The sequence below is a fragment of the Trichosurus vulpecula genome, chromosome 6 (genome assembly GCF_011100635.1).
Source record: "Trichosurus vulpecula isolate mTriVul1 chromosome 6, mTriVul1.pri, whole genome shotgun sequence".
Classification (NCBI taxonomy): Eukaryota; Metazoa; Chordata; class Mammalia; order Diprotodontia; family Phalangeridae; genus Trichosurus; species Trichosurus vulpecula.
The window spans coordinates 279,607,494-279,621,294 of NC_050578.1; the positions used below are offsets into that span (position 1 = coordinate 279,607,494).

Sequence of the window (13,801 nt, forward strand, 5' to 3'; positions counted from 1 at the left end):
GATGGTGATGGTGGTGGTGATGGTGGTGGTGATGATGGTGGTAGTGATGGTGATAGTGGTGATGATGATGGTAGTGATGGTGATGGTGGTGGTGATGATGGTGGTAGTGATGGTGATAGTGGTGATGGTGATAGTGGTGATGGTGATGGTGGTGGTGATATCCATGCTATCTACCTCCTACCTGTGGTTCAGAGGCTCCAAGGAGGTCCTGTGAGCAGAGCCATTTACTGGCTTTAAAAAGCTAGAGCCACATCCATTATTACCATGATGATGCTAATGTCAAGAGGAAAGTGACTTTTTCCCCTTTGGCTCAGAGTTGAGCACCCTCCCTGGAACAGGGACTCACTTGTATCTCCATGTCGTCCTGCCAAGGAATTTAAAAATTGTCCTGGAAGAGTCCCCTGAGCAAAGATTTTCCCCTCCCTGTCACATGCAAATGGAGAATCTGGTCCATGGCCACGTTCCTTGGACAATAAGGGAGTGGCGCCAGTCAGCTGTCGCGTGGCCCTCCCGTGTGACTAGGAATAAGGCTTTGAGCTACAGAGGCTTTGGTCACCAAGAGTGCTCAGTGCAACAGCATGCATTGATTAGGTACCTACTGTATCCTGGAGGAATACCAAAGATCTGGAACCCACCTGCAGTGACAAAGAGGTCTGGCCTCCCTGCTACCTCGGATGTTCGCTAGCTCTGCAGCCTTGGGCCAGGCATTTCCCTGGGCCTCAGTTTCCTCTCACATAAAGGGAGGGAGGGGGTTCGACTCGATGGCTTCTGAGGTAGTCTGTCAGAAAACAGTTGCCCATCATTTATTGAGTGCCTACTGTGTGCCTTCAGGGAGAGTGGGAGATACAGCATGTAAATAAATACCTTTTATCCACAGATATGTACAGAGAAGGTGGCAGGAAGGAGGCATCCCACAGAACAGGGCATTTGAGCTGAGTCTGGAAGGAAGCTAAGGAAGCAGAGGGGAAGAGGACGACCATCTCGGACACTCAAGACTAGCTGGTAGAAATGCACAAAGCTAGGACACAGGGACCACCCTGTAAGATGATGTGCAGGGAGAAGGGAAGAGTTTCCAGGACAGAAGCCTGAGGAACAGTGGCTTTGGGCAAGTCACCCAGCCTCTCCATGCCTCAGTTTCCTCATCTGTGAAAGTGAGGAGATTGGACAAGATGGCCTGGAGGGGTGATCACCGTGGTAAGAGACAGGAAATGAGAATGGGGTCAGGAGAGAGGAGACCCACGGCTTCTCCTCCCATCCTCTCCTCTCCCCCCTACCCCGATAGTGCCTCACGGTTGGCTGGAGGTGGCTGCTGGGGCTCCTTTGAGATTGGTCTCGTAGGATGGGTCCCATAGCCAACAGAATGGCTGCTGTCCCAAAGAAAGTGGCCCTAGTGTCATTAACCTTGGGGCCTCAAGGAAGAATTCTCACCATTAGCTTTGAGGTTTTCAGAGTGCTTTGGGGTGACCCCTATGTGTAGGGGCCAGAGGCACATTGTTCAGTCATTTTCAGTCATGTCCAACTCTTTGTGACCCCATTTGGAGTTTTTGGCAAAGATACTGGGGTAGTGTGCCATTTACTTCTTCAACTAATTTTACAGATGAGGAAACTGAGGCTAACCAGGTTAAATGACTCACCCAGAGTCACACAGCTAATAAGCATCTGAGGCCAGATTTGAACTCAGGAAGAGGAGTCTTCCAGCGACTGCAGGCCCAGCAATCTAGGAGCCCAAGGCAGAGGGCAAGTGACTTACCCAGAGACATACAGCTAGTCACCTGATTCTGAGTCCCAGGCTCATTCCAGCTGCCAGCCATTCTTGAAGCCCACCTTCTAAGGCACGACTCACTTGGTGTCTGTGTCTGCACAGAGAGGACCCACACCAAGGAAAACCCAGGCCACTGAAGTATGCAAACATGAGTTAGTCAACCAACAAGCATGTTAGGAGCCTGCTGTATACTCCCTCTGGGCACTGGGCATGCAGAAATGAAGCAAGGCGGGGAGGGGGGAGGAAGTGGGGGGCGGTGTGCAGCATCTGTAAAGGGTTTGGGGCAAAGGCATCTTGGGTCCTCAGGATGGTATCTGTTGGCATATGTGGGCTGTCTGTCTGCCAAGAGATATTAAGGCCACTGGCACATTGAATGTATGTCTTGTGAAGAGCTCACAGGAGCCATGCTCAAGCATCAGGCCTTGAGAGGCTGCTGTCTATATCTGTGGAGGGAATACCCACATTGGCGAGATGACAGACCCTCTGGAAAGTTTTTAGGATTCTTCCACTTATCTCTAAGTGCTTTGAGATCCTCCACACTCAATGCCTGAGGGTTGTGGGGCAAGTCACATAGCTACTCCTCAGTTTCCTTGCCTGGCTGGTCTCTGAGGGCCCTTCTAGCTCCAGGTCCAGGATTCTAGGGCCCCGTGACAATGGATTCCTGGGCTTAGCACCCCAAAGATTTGGTCCCCTCTGTTTCCCCAAGCACAATGTCACCCATTTGCCAAGTATTTGGTTTTGTCTCAGAGGCAGATTCCTCCAGCCCGGGCTCAGGCATTTTTTGCCTATGGCTGAAACCTCAGCTAAATGAGGGTGTTGTCAGCCGGGCTTCTGGTACCTCCTGTGGTGAGGTCATCCTGGGGATGGCAAGGGGATATTAAACACTCTGTTGTCGGGGCAACAGCCGTGTCACATCCTTGGCACGGGGCCCTTCCCTTGGAGCCCCGAGCAGGGGCTGCTTGAGGAGGAGGAGGAAATGAGCTGTCGGAGAGAGAGTCTGCCTTGACACGCCAATCTCTAAAAATGGACAAAGGGCGAGCTGCCTCAAAAATGGCTTGGCAGGTCTTAGGAATGGCAAGGCAGGAGTCAGGGACTGAGCCTGGGCCAGCTTCCAAGAGGGAGGTGGAGGCAGGAGAGGACCCCAGGGTGGGGAGCATCCCTGGGCTGGATTCCTCTTCTTCCCCAGGCTGCTTTGCATCTGCTCCTCACACAGTTCAGGGTACTAACCAACTACTATGTGCCAGGCACACAGTAGGGCAGCCCAGAGGGAAAAGGGCAGAGGAGTCTCAAAGCTGGCCAAGTCTACAAAGGGAAACAAATGAAAATGGAAGCTCCATGATGCCTCAGGTTTTAAAGTTGTCAACAGATGCTCCTTATTCACCTACTGTGCACAAACACTGTCCTTGAACTGCCAGGGAGGGATGGAGCTATGGGAGATAAGCTTTCTGCCCTCAATTACCTTAGGCTAGAATGGGAGCTGGGAGTCTATCCATCCTTCAAGGCCTACCTCAAATGCCACCTCCTCCAGGGAGCCCTCCTGGATTGTGAGGGAATTGTGGGAATTGAGTGAACCTGTTGTGACAGCCTGGTGGTGCCATCTCCAGCTACCTTGTATTTGCAGAGGCATGCACAGGATTCCTCCCCTTCTTCACATCATCCTTCTTTAGGGCTCGGCTCAGGTGCCACTTCCCGATGGAAGGCACCTCTCTTCACTGCCACTGCTCTTTTCAGACTGCTTCCCCTTTTTTTCCTAGCCTGGGCACCGCACCCCCCCCCCCCACATAGAAGAATGGAAGCTCCTGGAAGGCAAGGTCGTTCTCTTTTTATCATGGATGCCCAGCACGCAGATATTGAACCTGTGTTTGTTGCCTTGTCTCCAACGCCCCCTTCCCCTCCTGTCCTCCCACACTTTTGTCTCTGTCTTTGCTCGAGCCCTCCCCCACCCCAACCCTCGCTCTGCCCAGTACCAGGATTGTCTTCGAGCCAGGAATCAGGGCTTACTCATCTGGGCCTCCCCAACGATGAAGCACACCACCTGGCCGGCAGTGGGCATTCATTGGTGGCCCATTGTAGTGAGATAAAAATGTGTGGAACTGTTAGGATGGAAGACCCTCCTGCTAAGCAGCCTGTGATGGTAAAGGACCATGGAAGAGGGAGGGGTCAGGAGCTCAGGAGAGTCTGAGGCAAAGAAAAGGGGGAAAGAGAGACAAAGAGGAGGAGGAGAGAGGGAGGGGGAGGGGAAGAGAGACAGGGGAGAGAGAAGTGGGAGGGGAGAAGGGAGGAGACGAGGAGAGACGGGAGGGAGAAGGAGGAGGGGAGAGAGAGAGAGGGAGAGAGACAGGGGAGGGAGAAGGGAGAAGGGAGAGAGAGAGAGGGAGGGAGAGAGACAGGGGAGGGAGAAGGAGGAGGGGAGAGGGGAGGAGACAGGTAGAGACAGGGGAGGGAGAAGGGGGAAGGGAGAGAGAGAGAGGGAGGGAGAGAGACAGGGGAGGGAGAAGGAGGAGGGGGAGGGAGGGAGAGGGAGAGAGGAGAGGAGGGGAAGAGTGAGAGACACACCCACATACCCCTAACTGGGGGAATTCGCAAGGCTTTCTGGCAGAAGTGATGTTTGAATGGCACCTGACATTTTATTAGACTTAAATGCTCCAGGTGTAAGCTGCTAAATGTTTCTTATGAGGATCAAATACAAATAATATTTGTAAAATGCTTAATGCAGTGCCTGGCAAGTAGTAGATGCTTAATAAATGTATGTTCCCTTCCCCTTCTTCTCTTGCTCTTTCCAATGGGCTGGAACAGATTTCAGTGATCAAGTCAAACCATGTACCTCCCTCTCTCAAGAAGCTTCTGTGGCTCCCTAGTGCTTCTAGGATTAAAAACAACTCCTCATCCTGATACTTTCTAAAGAGAACTTAATTAATTTGTAATGGTTTTAGACTTCTTTGAAGAAAAGTCTGAAGGGAATCAGCAAAACCCACTAGACTCTTAAAAATATTCATATGGAAACCCCAAATGAACTGGATACTCACCTCTGCACCTGGCACATAGTAAGTGCTTCATAAATACCGATTTATTGATTGAGCTTTGTGTTTAGGTTCTGTTCAGATGAGTGTGTCCCAAGGTTTCCATCTGTGTTAAGTGGAAACTCTCAGGCCCATTATCTGAATGGAGGAAATGACTGTAATCAGACTTCTCACCTGCCTTATCTCTGTAATAAGCTTCTATGTCAGATCTTCCCCATGTGTAATTGAGTGGTTTTTGGCAGACTATGGGGTGGGCCTGGTGGCTGTTACTTCAAAGCTTGTTTATTTATCGGAACCCAGAGGTAACTGTGGCAGGTAGCCTGGGCAAGAGCCCCCACAACAGGGCTGACTCACTGGCTACTCATTCCTTCCATGTGCTTTCCTCCTCACCCCACCTCCCTAAGCCATTGAGTCTGCAGCTCCAGGGAGCACCCCCGTGTGTGAATCACAATCAGTGGAAGATATTGTCCCAGCCCTTAAAAGAATGCAGTCGGTCTATGCATTCATGCGCATCCATGCTCCATAACTGGCCCCTGGAAGGCCAACAGATCATAGGTTTAAAGAGTGTCAGAGTGAGGAGGGACCCCCCAGACCATCTAGGCGAGCTCCCCTCCATTTTACAGATAGAGAAACTGAGGCCCAGAGAGAGTGAGGGACTTTTGAGGTCATCCAATTAGGGCAGTGTGCTGGGAATAGAACTCAGAGGATCTGGGTTCACCACCCCCACCCCCTCCTCCATTCAACCCTTTCTTCTGTGATCAGGATCAGGGCTGCTTCCTTAGATCAGAGCTGGTTTACTGTCTGTCACACTGCTAAGGTTCTTCTCATTTCTGAATCTGTAATTCAAAGATCCCATGACTGCTCTGGACCTCAGTTTCTCTTCTCTAAAAAGAAAGGACAGGACCAAGAGACCTCTAAGGGCCCTACCAGCTCTGAATTTATAATCCTCTAATCTTATGGCTTCTTTGGGCTCCAGTTTCCTCCTCTCAATGATCCTGGAGGTTCCTTCTCCAAAGCCCAGAATTCCAATTTGTTCCACACCCCCTCCCAAATTTATTCATCTGCAAATGGGGTGAACCTACTCCCTGAGCTTCCTATAAGAATTGCTGGCTAAGCTGCCCTGTGAAATGTTCACGGTTCTTAGGCTTGGAGGGAGAAGCTGAAGGAAAGAGGGATCAGTTCCTGAAGTGGGCAGAGAGAGTACCTTAACTTGGCAGTTGAGGAAGAGCAGATAAGCAAACAAATTCTCCAGGAACACTCCTGCCTGGCATCAGCTCTTTTAAACTGGGAGTTCTGCTGAGGCTTCAGGTTTCCAGTTTCACTGCTCCCTTTTTGTCAGAGGGCGAAGGCCTCTGGCTAGGTGCATCCTGAGGGGACCCCTCTGTCCATGGAGCACAAAGCATGACGTGCCTGAGCCCTGTCAACTTAGGTAGTGGTTCTGTTCCTGATCAGGGCAGACTGGGAAGCATGCAGCCTTGGATTCCAAGGTCAGGTGTTACTATCCTGGGATAGTGACCAGCTTTACCCATTCCCATCACTCCTGTAATGCCTGTGAGATGTCAGCTGAGGCATCCCCGCCCCCCCCCCCCCCCACTGAGGGTCTGTGCCATTACAGCCAGCACCGAGGAACAATTTATTGAGGGAGAAGAGGGAAGTCATCAGCAAAACTCTGCTAACAAAGGGCCCCTTTCTTCTACCCAGATTGACTTACTCTGGCTCTTCCCCCAACCAGAAGGGAATTCAGCCAGCAATGGCCATCTACCAGTTTATGTGCCCAATAAATAAGGAATTACTGCTTAGCAGCTACTCCCATTTCTCCCAGTCAATAGACATTTTGCACACAGACTCTTGTTCTCTGAGCTGGGGGAGGCATGAAGTTTAGATGGGCAGGGACCGATCCTCGCCGACCCCCCATTCCTAAAATCTAAATCTTTCTTAAAGCCGTTTCTACTTTTCAACATCTGCCCACCCCTTGGGCTTGTGAATTCTTATTAGTTGTTTTTCATTCAATTTCATAAGCTAAGCATGGATTCAGTACCTGCTAATGCCAGCCCCTATGCTGGGTCCTGGCACTTGGAAGGCAGAATACAAACATTCTCTGTCCTTGAGAATATACATGTATATATATATATGTATATATATATATATATATATATACACATATACACACACACATACATACATACACACATATGTGTATGTATGTGTATTACACACATACATGTCTTTCCTCATTTCTTACAGACACAGATCTTGGATAAAAGTATCTATGGCACACTTATCTAATAGTCCAGTGCCTGGCACATAGTAGGCATTTAGCAAATGCTTGTTGACTGACTACATGATAGGATTCAATGGGATCCAAACAGACCAGATTGTTGGACTGGCTCTAATAAAATAAAATTGAATGGCAACAAATGTAAATTCTCAGACTCGAATGAACAAATTCAGCACTGCAGGTGCAAGATTGGGGCCGGTGAGGGGCAGGAGGGCGACGGTTTGTGTGAAGGGGCTTGGGAGAGATCAGTGGACTCCGCAGTGGGATGGGTCAGCTTCAGCAGCCAATGGGAGTCAACCTGGTCTCCAGGGACAAGGAGGTGATCGGCCTGATGATCTGTGCCTCAGGCAGGCCACCTCTGGAGTCCTGTCCTCAGCCTCGAGGAAGGATGTTGGTGGAGAATGTCTAGGGAGGCCAAGGACCTCCAGTCCATGTCCTGTAAGGATCAGTTGAAGGATCGGTCTTGTTTAGCCTGAGTTAGAGATGGGGGATGGGGTGTGCTGTCAATGAAGAGAGGAGGGCTCAGTCAGGGACTGGATGACCCTTGCTGGATGGACTCAATCCCTTAGGACTTCTGCTTCATTCTCTGCCTTATGGCTCTGTGGTCCTGGACAGCTCAGCACAGCAGGATTACACAATCTTGCTTATTTACCAACAAGGAGATCAGGTTGCACAATGTGTTATTTTTATTTTGGGGGAAGTCTTTTCTAGCTATGGAAACTTGAATTTGGATATTGGAGGCTTCGCCTAGCCTAGTGGATGAAATAGTCCAGAATCGGTGAGGAAGGGCCTTCCCCACATCCCCATTTGACAGATGGGGAAACTGAGGCCTGGAGGCAGCGAGGAAGAAACTCCCCCAGTTACTGCAAATTTTTGGCCCAGTCCTGTGATTTCACTGGAACTCCAGAGCTTGGCTCTGACCACCCACCCTCCCACTCCAAATACTTGCTTATTATGTGAGACTTATGAAATGATTTCCCCAAGGCCTGTCCTCCTGGAAGGTGCCAATGGGAAGGGGAGGAGCCCCTGCAGGCTAACCTGAGAAATATGACTCTGTGGCTTTGAAATATATTTCTATTCAGCCACCAGTATTTGTCCTAAGAATTCACAACACTTCCAACAATTACGGAGCCACTTTTTGAAGATTTGGTGCAGTCTCAGATGGCAGCAACCTCCGAGGCTATTTAGACTACTGATTTCTCCAACATATCTAACTGTCCTAGGTCAGCCTCCCATAAAGGTGAGCTCACCACCTCTGGATTATCTGGACTATCTTCCACTCCTTCAGTTCCCAAGGAAGTAGAAAGCTTTTTGCTTTTCTTAAGATGCTTGTTGGCTGAGTAGATAAGAAAGTTTGCAGCCAGAAAGGAGGCAAAGCCCAGAATAAAAACAAAAGCCTGTCCCTAACAATTGCCCAAGCCCACCTCTGTACACTGCCTACTGTTCACGGGGTACAAGAGGTAGGGCAGGCAGTCATCTCTGACCTTGGCATTGCTGGGAGAGAGGACAGTCTAGACTGGAGCCCCGGAAACTCAATGTCATCTGGGCAGATGGCCCCACTGAGTGGCTCTGGAAAGTGGTGGGCACATCCTCTGGATCTGCTATGTGCCAAATGTGTGCCCTCAGATGTGTAGTTTTCTAGGCTGACCTGAATGGAAGGAGTAGGGGTGGGGGGTGATTTCTGAGCACATGATCATGTGAATTAGGGTGCCCATAGTCCTCCTGGCTCAGCCTCCTCCCCAGTCTCCCCCTGGCCCCAGGGGGCCCTGGGCTCTAGAAGCCTTGGCCAGCAGAGGGCAGGCTCCTCTGTCTCCTACCAGCTCATTTATAAAGCATATACTGTTAATACAATGTCTTGTGCCGTGAGTGCTGAGCGCCAAAGTCCCTGCTCATTAAGGAGTTTATAATCTAATTGGGGTATGGGGGAGGAGACAGAGATCCCTCCGAGACAAGGTGGAATGAGCTAAGAAGAAAGGAGAGGTGCCGGGAAGGGCTGGGGAAGGCGAGAGCAAGACAGTTCCCTTTCAGCTGAGGGAAGAGCCAAAGGTGGTGACCACAGACCCACAGACAGCTCATCCCCCAGGTGCCAAATGACTGTGAAGATCCAGCAGCCCTGGAAGCCTTGGGCCTGAGGGGTGGAGGGGCAACTGCAATCTGATGAAAAAAGTCTGCCTTGTGGATTGCTCGGCATCTGAAGAAGAAGGTGGGTGGGGTGCCAATGATGATCATCTTTATTTGATAGATGAGGAAACTGAGGCCCAGAGCCTGTGGAGAAGGAACTTCCCCCACTTGGTATACATTTTTGGTCCAGTCCTGTGATTTTAGCAGAGTGGGGAGCCCTCAGTGGGGAACCTTCCCTGACCGGGCCTTCCCTTCCATTTCAGTCTTAGAGTTGCCTGAGGCACTGAGGAATTAGATAATTGATTGCCCAGGGACACCCTTTGGGTGTCTGAGGGAGCTGGGATTTGAATCCAAGTCTTCCTGGCTGAGACTGGATGGCCCCTGTCTACATTTCTGATGGCTAATGATTCCTGTGATAAAATAGCAGGCCCCACTTAGGGCAACGGGCAATGGGCATCCAGCTCTAGGTTGGACCAAGCTGCACCAGGAGGAAAGGGACAAGTACTGGAGTCAGGGTACAAGGGGAAGAATACCAGCTCTGCCCCTTCTGGGATCTCTAAGGGCTATGTGACCTTGGGTAAGTCCCTTATCATCCCCAGACCTCAGTTTCTCTCCCCAAACAAGGATGGGGTTAGACTACCTGACCTCTGCGGTCCCTCCCACCTTTCTACCACCCTTTTATCCCTATGATCCCTAGAAGGTGCCGCCAGCTGGCACCCTGGCTCACCCCCAAAGTCTAAGCTCCAGAAAGGGCTGCCGGTGACCATCCCAGCCCCTACTCGGCCGGTGCCTTCTGTGGCTGAGGTGGAAGGGCTCTGGGCTGCTGAGCACAAGTTGCTCCACTCGGGGCCTGGTCAGACACACGACAGGTAGCTAGCCAGCTACTTGTAGCCTGCCACCACGCCTGAGCTTGAGGGTTCCTTCGTAAAAGACAAGTGGGAGGGGGCCTGGGCCCGGGCTGTCCCTTAGGGATTGAGCGAGCCGGGAGTCCGGGGTAGGAGCCTGTGCCCACCCCATCCCCCACCTGCCCAGAGGCCGGTGTCCCCCAGGACCAACAGAAGCCAGTTTCTCCCGGGCATTTTTGCCTTTCTCAGATGTGCTGAGCGGGGCTGGTGGCTGAGCTGACCTGGGTAGGAGCCTGACGACGCTGTCAGATAAGGGGGAAGGCGGCCAGGCAGAGCGCGCTGAGGGGCGCCAGGGCCCGGAGCCACCAGGAAAATATTGAGAAGGGCAGCGTGACTATGGGAAGGAAGCCTCGGGACCAGTCAGATTTGGAGGGAGAGAAAAGGCGCCAGGACTCTCTTAGGGCGAGAGAGCGAGTGGATGGACGGTCTGGCGGCCGGCCGGCAAGCGGACCCCTCCCTGTATTCCGGCGGCTGGGCTGGGCAGGGGCGGGGAGACTGGAGGGCGGGGTGGTGCCTCGAGCTAGTGTGAGCAGGGAGGGAGGGAGGGACTGAAGCTAACAGCCCGCTGAGCGCGCTCTCTCTCTCTCTGCTGGGGTCAGAAGACGCCGGCGCTGTGCATGGAGAGGCCACGCTGCCTGGACCTGCTGCGGTCTCCCTCGCCAGTCTGGGAGAAGCCCCGAGCTACGAGGCCATGAGGGTGAACGAAAAGTACTCGTCGCTGCCCGCCGCGGCCGACAGGGGCGTGCACATTATCAACATCCGCGCCATCGACGACCTGGGCTACCTGCAGTCCGAGGGCACGGTGAGTGAGCGCTGCCCAGAGTGGGGGGCGACGGGCGCGGGGTGGGAGCGCACCTCTCCCCGCGGCCAGGCCAAGCGGGAGGTTAAGGTAGGGCTCAGGGCGGAGAGGGGCGAACCGGTCCAAGGGAGAGCGCTGCGCACCGGGCTCCGGGCTCTGGGCTCCGGGCTGCGGCTGGGTCCGAATCCGGGCTCCCGGGGCTATCTCTGGGGCGGGGATTTTCTTCTGTCTGGCCCTCATTTTCCCGTCTGTGACCCGAAAGGCGGTGAGCTAGAGAAGCCCTAAGGTGCGTCCGACTCAGAGCCTCTAAGGCTGTGCTGCTTGGCAGAGGTGCAAGAGGGTGCAGCCGTCGGTCCTGGGTCCGAGCTTATCCAAAGCTGGAGGAGAAAAGCTGAGAAAAGCTGAAAGTGGGCAGGAAGGGGAGAAGTTCCCCCAGGGGAGGGAACAGGCTAGGACTGGCAAGTCCAGATTCTCTCCGTCCCGGGACCGCCCCGGTTTCCTCCCCACTACATAGAAGGACCTAGTCTGGGAGAGAGACAGGCATTCCCTCTTTGTTGGGCACTTTATCTCTCTTTGCTCTCCACTTCCCTTCCTGGTCTCCTGAAGCCCCAGCGAATAGTAAGTGGCAGCCTCACCCGGGCGACTCAGCGGCTCTTCCACGCTCGTCTTGCTTAGCCGCGGGGTGGGTGGGGTTCGCTCTGGTTGGGCTGGACCCGCAGTTACCTCTGGGGGCTTCCCAGTGAGATGCTGGCGCTCCTCCCTCAAACTGGTGGGTGCCAGTGGGTGCCTTCCCTTCCCAGGGATGCAGGTGCCCCGCACCCGATGCCCGACTGTACTCAATGCTGCCTCGACACCCTCAAGAACTCCTTCCTCCCAGACGCCAGCTCACAGCGGGCAGTGTTGGGCACCAAGCGAGCATGTGCCCTTCTACCCCTGTGCTCTCTCTGGGGGCTGCCCTGCCCTGCAGGGCCCTACGCGGGCTGCCAGCAGCTCCCTCAGATGCAGGCTAGTGAGGAAGGAGGCCCAGGGCTGCTATGGAGGGAGAAGAAAGATCGTTTTAGACAATTATCTTCAAAGCGCCCCCTTTACCTTTGTGAAGGGCGCTGAGCCAGCCTTCCCTGGTGCCTCCAATTCTGGGGACTTATTTCTAGCTACCCAGGCTCCAGGGCTCAGTAGAGAAGTGGCCGAGCCCCCTTGGCTTGTAGTTCTCCTGGGGGAGCTGCTGTTGGGAGATCTTCCTTGGGAGTCTACATCAAAGCAGGGTAAGAATTAGTAGCCAGCCTTCTCCTACTCCTGAAAAAGCTTGGGGCGTGAGAGCCTCAGGTCATATATGTCTATCTGACCCCAAATCCAAGGCACTTTCCCTCACAACACAAAGGTTCTATTCAATTGGAACCAACAAACCTTTGTTAAGTAAGTGCCTACTGTGTGCAGGATAGTGATTAGGAGTCCCCCCATGCTCCCAAAAAGTCTGCCGGGGGAGCTGGTGAAGGGGACTAGGCCGGGAACTACTAAAAAAAAAGCCCACCCTAAAATAAAACTGCAGCAACACGTTGGAAGGGAGTGGGGGGAGGGGGGGAGTGAGTTACGTAACTGCAGTGTCCTCTGGGAAGCCGGGCCAGAAGGCGCTTCCAGATGAGGTGACAGGGCCCTGACCTTTCCTAACTGGGAAGCTTGTTCCAGGGCTGCAATTCCAGCCCTCAGTCCCACCTTTCCCACCTATGTGATCTTGGGCTCATTTACTTTCTTTGGCCCTCAGTTTCTTCATCTGTAACATAGGGGTGATAAGAATTTTGCATGTTCTGTTCTCAAGTTGTTGAGAAAATCACAGGAAATTCTCAGGCCGCATCATTTGAAACAAGGAGGGATTTTGAAATCATCTGGTCTCTCACTTTACAGAAGAAGAAACTGAGGCCCAGAGAGCAGATATAGCTTCACCAAGGTCTGGACAAGGCCTGGCAACAGTGGAGGATGGACCCGGACCCTGAATTCTCCCACACATTTCAGGCGAGACGCCAGCGATCCAGGCTGCTGAAATGTGTGGGAGAATTCAGGGTCCGGTCCCATCGGTATATCTGAGCCCAGGTTCTCCGCCTCCAAGTCCCAGGGAAGGCAGAGTCAGAGCAAGGGGACAATGTTTGAAAAGAACACCTGACCTGAGTGTTTTCTTTGGAGGGGACGGGCTTGAGTCTCAAGAATTTGTGCTCTGAAGCTTGAGGAGAGTGGGTGGTACAGCCAAAGACCATCTCTATCCAGTAAACAAAATTATGTGGAAGCAAAAAAAAAAAAAAAAAGACTTCTGAGCAACCGGGAGATGCCACAAAGCCCATGCACTTTTCTCAATGAAGAGTCCTCACTCAGAGCCCATTTACTCGTTGTTTACACATGATTCTGGCAACTTTTCTTTTTCGGTTTCCTAGTCAACAATGGATTAGAAAGTCAGGAGCTGATAAAGGTGGCTCACTGGGACCACAGAGAGGATGAGTTCAGTGGTCCCAGGGGCTGCTCCTCTAGCTGCTTCTAGTCCTTTCTCTGACTTCCCTCTCTCCCAGTCAGGCTCCTACCCTTCCACCTCTTAATATCATCATCGATTACACCGTACTAACAACCATGAGTCACCAAGAAAAGGCTAGATTGTTTATTGTCCTGTCTTCCAAATGGCCGGGAGGCTGCCGCAGGGGGAGACTTTTTAAAAAGATTTCCATCCTAAAAGGTTAACTTATACTATGTTTTGGTCCTCTAGAAAAGTAAGCTTGCCTATCTGGTGTTTCACTTTCCCAGGGTCACCGCCTGACCTCCCAGCCGAGCCTCACCCCTACTACATCCCACCCCCCCCATCCCGATCTGGAGTTGCACTTTCCCATCTCCAAGCCTTTGCCTACACAGTGTGCTTTTTTATGTGGAATGACCTGCCCT

General features: G+C 52.5%; 1 protein-coding gene across 4 annotated transcripts in view; it reads left to right on the forward strand.

Moving 5' to 3' along the window:
* Positions 1–13,801, forward strand: part of ANO1 (anoctamin 1) — a 197,282-nt gene that overhangs the window by 80,286 nt on the left and 103,195 nt on the right. Inside the window, exons 1-4 of one of the 4 annotated variants that reach the window (XM_036762823.1) lie at positions 3,316–3,896; positions 4,559–4,806; positions 9,144–9,263; positions 10,686–10,888. In XM_036762823.1, the coding sequence (XP_036618718.1) occupies positions 9,218–9,263; positions 10,686–10,888 (249 nt within the window). In that variant the 5' untranslated portion in view covers positions 3,316–3,896; positions 4,559–4,806; positions 9,144–9,217. Of the gene's footprint in view, positions 1–3,315; positions 3,897–4,326; positions 4,807–9,143; positions 9,264–10,685; positions 10,889–13,801 lie in introns of those variants that run through there. The other 3 variants (XM_036762822.1, XM_036762825.1, XM_036762821.1) reach the window with 3 other exon arrangements.